The 5,993-nt window shown below is 35.5% G+C and overlaps 1 protein-coding gene across 1 annotated transcript in view; it reads left to right on the top strand.

The window, feature by feature from the left end:
- The window catches only part of NECAB1 (N-terminal EF-hand calcium binding protein 1), a 242,816-nt gene that overhangs the window by 171,794 nt on the left and 65,029 nt on the right, over positions 1 to 5,993 (top strand). Inside the window, exon 6 of the mRNA XM_006859227.1 lies at positions 4,453 to 4,589. Within this exon, the coding sequence (XP_006859289.1) occupies positions 4,453 to 4,589 (137 nt within the window). The remainder of the gene's footprint in view (positions 1 to 4,452; positions 4,590 to 5,993) is intronic.

Raw genomic sequence — 5,993 nt, 5'->3', positions numbered from 1 at the left:
CTTCCTCCAGGCCCCCTGCTTTGTGATAATATTTTTTTTTAATCAACTCTGAAAAACATAATTTGAGCACAGTTTATGGATAAAAATAGCTCTGTGCTCTTCATGCTGAAAAGTGTAATATTTGGTTGTATGCTACACTCAAGACAAATACACTCAAGACAAAGTCTGTCTAGTCACTTTGGTTGTCAGAAGCTCATTCATAATAGACTCCTCAGGAAGAATTTACAGAAAGAATACTCCCTGAGTTTTTGCATGTTGTTGGCAGGTTTGTTTTTTTTTTTTTGCATTTTATATTTAAAAGTCAGTGTTTCCTGATATAAAATCCTTGAATGCATTTTCTTATTTTGAAGATCATAAGTACTTTGCTTTCTTCTGGAATAAAAAGTGTTGCTATTGAAAAGTCTCACAATAATGTAATTTTCTTACCACTACAAGTCTTTTGCTCTTTATGTCGAAGTACAAAGGATTTTTGCTTTGTCTTTTAAAGTACAGTAATTTTGGAGTCCTGGTGTGGTATAGTAGGATAAACACTGGACCACAGGGTCAATTTGAACTGCAAGGTCTGCAGTCAAACGCACCAGTCGCTCCTCAGAAATCCTATACAGCATTGCTATGAGTCTGAACTAACTCAATGACACATACAACAACAAATTTTACTAAAATGTAGCTTGATGCCATATGTTCTGAGTTAATATTCTCAGATATGTGGTGTGCGTTCCAAATGTAATTTCAAATCTTGATTTCAGAGAAACACTCTTGCATGATTGATGTCAATATTCATTGCTTTGCTACAGTTTTCATCCTCAGGAATTCCTGTTATCAGTGTATTAGATATCCTTTGTCTAGCTACAATAGTTGCTACTTCCTCTTTAAGCGTATTGTTTTTGTTAAGTGTTGCTGAATCCGTTCTAACTCATAGCAGCCCTGTATAGGTTTCTGAGGAGCGACTGGTGGATTTAAATGACCAAACTTGCAGTTAGCAATCCCATGCTAACCCTACAGGGCCACAACACTATAGACTAAATACCAGACATATCTTCATTCAAGCAATAATTCTGAGATGAGTTATTATCACAGCATTCAAACACAGGTCCTTTGAATATTGAGTCAGTAACTATCCATTGAACTTTATAATAGCCTTCCTCCAAAGGATTATCAAAAATTGTGAACCAGACACCACACTATTTACTTTACATGCTGTATTTAATTTAATCCTCAGAGAAAGTTGATGAAGTTTTATCCACAGATAATAGAGACTTAGAAAGTTTGAATATTTTACATTCACACGGCTGTTAAGTGACACCAGACTGGATTAGAACATAAGAGTGACTATCTTCAGGCCCAGATTCTTACTACCACACTATGTTGTCATATAGAAATGAATGCAACTTGGGTCTTCATCTGTTAGCTATTGATCTACAACTGAAGTCTGATTCTATAGATGTTCCCATATCCATGTGCATTTTCCTAAAATTACACTGGGATAAAAAGGATTACTTCCCAGCATAATGAATTTATATTCTTGTGAAGGTCATCTAATACAACATAGGGACATTTGAGAAGAAGCAAGATGAAAGAAGCCGGAACAAAATAGGCACTGGACAAGTCCCAGATAAACTCTTTACAAATGAGGTTTGCCAAGGAAAAAATCTTAAATAAGACAAGCAAACGCTAAAGGATTTTCTTATGTCAAATTACAGAATATCTAGTTAAGGTTGTTTTTGTTGTTAAAGGCCATTGGCTAGATTCCGACTCAGAGCTACCCTTTTTGGGATTTCTGAAAACTAGCTACTGGGTTTAAACTGCTAATAGGACCTATAAAATGTGTCAATGTTTTGATTTTTTAGCAATGTTTTATTCCAAAATTAGGTCCTTGTATCCTCTTTCACTAGTTTGCAAATCTATAATTCTGGAATCATTGGGAATCTAATTTGAAAATGTTTAAACTTCTCATTTTGATCTCTTAAGATTTCCAGAGTCCATTTGGAATTAACTTCATTCCATTATTAAGACTCTACTTAAGGACCAGTGCTTTATTTTTTTTAAGCTTAAAATTGATCTTAAAAATACAACAGAAAAGTCTAGGGATGTTTAAACTAAGTAGGACATTGATAATGTAGTGTAGCCAGTTGATATAAAAAAGCTAACAGTTCTGGAGTGGAAAAGTGAAAACAACAATCTTATATTTGTAAGAGTGATTACTTTTTCTGTTCTAGAAAGCTGGCACAGATGTCACACACAAGAATAGAGAGCTGCAGGGGCTTAGCACAAAAGGCAGACAGAGTAGTACCCCCTGCTATATATGATTGTATCTGGCCTCATAAGCAAGAAGACACTGAGGCTAGATGCCACTGACTTGATTAATTTCCAAAAGCACAAATACAAACAGGCAGACTGATGCTCTGATTTTCCTAATTAACTCAGATAATTATTCATAGGGGGGTTAATAGCTAAGATTTTCACTTTTCCATCATTCATCTGGGCAAGGACTTATTGAGTGAGAAATGATCTGACAATTAAGATGCATAGGCAAACCCCTAAGAAACCTGAATTTCACAGTACTTTGCTTCTTAATATTAGGATTTTTATTAGTAACTGAATATTACCCCTTGTTCCAATTAAATTCACAGAAAATACACAATTGAAATGTTTATGTTCCAATTTTCCAAAGGCAAGAATGGAAATGTTAATTCTACATTGTTAACAACTTCTGTTTAATTATTCATTTAATTGATAATTATAAATTACCTGAGGATTATTGGTATCTGAGAAATATAAATGTTAGCTTTCATTTGTCCATATCTTGCTTAACAGATATGAGGACTGAACTGTTTTTCAGAGGGAAAAAAGGCTGAATCTGTATATCAGGTATCATCTGTATATAAGGTATTTTTTTTCACTCCTTAATCACATCAGTGAAAGTTCTTTCTGCCAGCCTTTCAAATACTGGGTTTTGTTCAGAAAAACATATGTTTTAAGCCAGCATATCAATCTTCTGGGAAGTTCGGAATGCAAAGACTCCTTTTTGTACCTTCAGAATCAACACGTTTGTTGAGAATAAAAAGGACCAGGCTTTGACATTTTCTAGCTTGTTATCTGTTTAATTTTCCATCTGCCTCTTTTGCTTCTGCCTTCCAAAGGAACATCTGCTGCCTATCTAAGAGAAGGGAAGGAAGATTGGATCTATGCCACTTGGGTTTGCAGTCCTAAACCTTGGGATACAGAATCAGGGAAGGGAAGAAGATAAGTAAATGATTGAAAAAATGAAATGAGGGCAGTCTGTTGAAAACAAAGCTGTGTGTCTCTTTGTTTCAAAGCACACCAAAACCTGGCAAGCTGGACAACAGTGTTCTAACCACAAGTTCAATATTTCCTAACTTAGACTTGATGGAGGCAGAGAGTATTTTTGAGTCTCGATGTATTCCATCATTACTTTTACTGATTTGTAAGTGAGAAAGCTGAGACTAAGCTTAACAGTTAAATCATGAAATCTAGTTTGTTTGGGTTTGCTGCCACATCCTAAGATTTCTCAGTACATCTTGCTTGATTATGGCATTATCTCATTACCATCATTCCTGTTCTGTACAACCATGAAAAAAAATAATAAAAAAGTTTGGGGATAGAGCCAAATAAATCCTTTCCTTGACTGAATTTGTATCCACTGTCTCCACCCAAGACTCTAAAAAACTGGATAGAGCTGACTGCCCATGACCTAAAAGAGTGGGTTGTCATCATTTTATTTCAACCTGGTTTTCTTTCTTGGTACTTCCTGAGATATTAAAGGGTCAGAGCAGTGGGTAATAACATCCTAGACAAAGCTTAAGTAAGTTCAACTAGGCACTCTGTATACCTGGTGGGTTTGAATGAATGGCATGTTTGTGGTTCAGGTTAAATACAATGAGTTTCAGGTAAAGTAACAGTGGGCAGAACATATGTAAATTTGGTACACTGCTTATGTATTCCAGGCCTAACATGTTCTGTAATTTAAAACAACTACACATAATTTCTGTGGGCTTCAGTATGATTCAGACATCAGGAATAATTAAGCTAATTGCTGAAATGTGACTGCATTTAGTTGCTAATGGAGAAAATATATAATGGCATGGTCATCCATTTAAATGAAACAACAAATTCTGAATTAGTCACTTTCCAGTATTTTTGTTCCAGATATTTTTCCTTTTTTATACAGCTGCCTATTCAGTAATTCTGCTGAATTTTGTCATTTTTTAAAATATTGAGGCAAGGTATTCCAATCTTTTATGCAGATCTATCATTCAACTTTTTAAGGTTAGTGAACAGCAAGGTTCTAACATGGTAGAGGAAAAACCACCTCTTTGTCTCCTGTCATCTTTCCATTTCTAATATCAACCTGAGAGTGACAGGCAGATGAGCAGTCATTCTTGATTATTGCTACGCTCCATATTTCTAACTGATATATTTTCTCACACTTAGGACTACCAAGAGGCCTCAAATTTGGAACAATTTGTGACTCGATTTCTATTGAAGGAGACCTTGAATCAGCTGCAGTCTCTCCAAAATTCCCTAGAATGTGCTATGGAAACTACTGAGGAACAAACTCGTCAAGAAAGGCAAGTTAACTGTATACGCATCCCTTTAATAACCATGATCTACAAGTAGCTGTATGGATAGACATGAAGGCTAAATGGGTATAGGAGGGAGAACAGGAATTTATATCCATAAATGTGGTAGAATGTACGAAGGTGAAATTTTGAAAACGTTGTAAACATAAACACCTTGAGAAAATGAGTCACTGGAACTGGAGGCTCAGGACCAAAGTCACAGGGGACACCAAGGTCATTTGGTATAACAATTCACAAAGGCGTTGTTCTACATCCTACTTTGGTGAGTAGTGACTGGGGTCTTAAATCTCTTGAACAGTCAGCTAAGGTGCAACTGTTGGTCTCTCTCTGTCTGGAAAATAGAAGAGTGATGAAAATCTAAGACACATATAAACAATTAGTCCAATGGAGTAATGGGAAACATAAATCTCTATGACTCTGAGACCAGAACTAGATGACACCTGACATCAGCTACTCTGAAAGGGATCCTGGATACACTGGGAGAAACATGTGAAACAAAACTTAAAATCATGAAGAAAAAATAGACTAGGCTTATTGGTCAGATAGAAACTGACATCATGGTCCATAACCGTCTTTCATTTCTGAAAATGAACTCACCTCCATGGCTCAATTTTTAGCCACCCATTGTTGTTGTTAATTGCCATCAAGTTGATCTTTGACTCATAACGACCCTGTATAGGGTTTCCACGGAGTGGCTGGTGAGCTTGAATGGTTCAACCAAACGTTGCAGTCCAGCGCTTAACCCACAGCATCACACCAGGACTATAGGGAAAACAAAACACTGGGGAGGTAAGCACAGCTAAGAATAATCAACAATTTGAGTTCAAAAGGGCAGCTTTGGCCCAAGGACACAGTTCCAAAAAGTTAAGAAATGAAGAGGAATGGAAACAAAATACAAGGAGGATATAGGATAATTTAATCCACTGCATCACCAGGTCTCCTATTAAAGACACTGGGGATGGTATAAATATATTTTATATGATCCCTATTAAAATATATTCCATAATTACATCATAAATAATAGATTAACACTAAAGTTATAATACAAGGTGAAAGTGATAAATACCATAGAAAAAAGGAGGGAATTACCAAGGAAATGAACAAGATTAAATATAGGAGATGAAAGATGGTTTCCTAGAGATTTTCTATAACACTTGAGCTCATCTTGCAAATGGGTATAATTTGAAAATATGGAAATGATAAGAAAGATTTATAGGCTTTATAGTATATATATAAAGCTTTATAGGCTTTATATTAAGGAGATGAGAATTCAACAAGCCTAATTATTTAATTAGTTGAATTATTTAATTCAACAAGACTAATTATTTAAATAATTAATTGGAGTCCTAGTGTGATGCTATGGGTTAATGCACTGGACTGCAAGGTCAGTTT

Source organism: Chrysochloris asiatica, unplaced genomic scaffold (assembly GCF_000296735.1).
Source record: "Chrysochloris asiatica unplaced genomic scaffold, ChrAsi1.0 scaffold00031, whole genome shotgun sequence".
NCBI classification, from domain to species: Eukaryota; Metazoa; Chordata; class Mammalia; order Afrosoricida; family Chrysochloridae; genus Chrysochloris; species Chrysochloris asiatica.
This window is presented reverse-complemented; position numbering and strand designations above follow the sequence as displayed.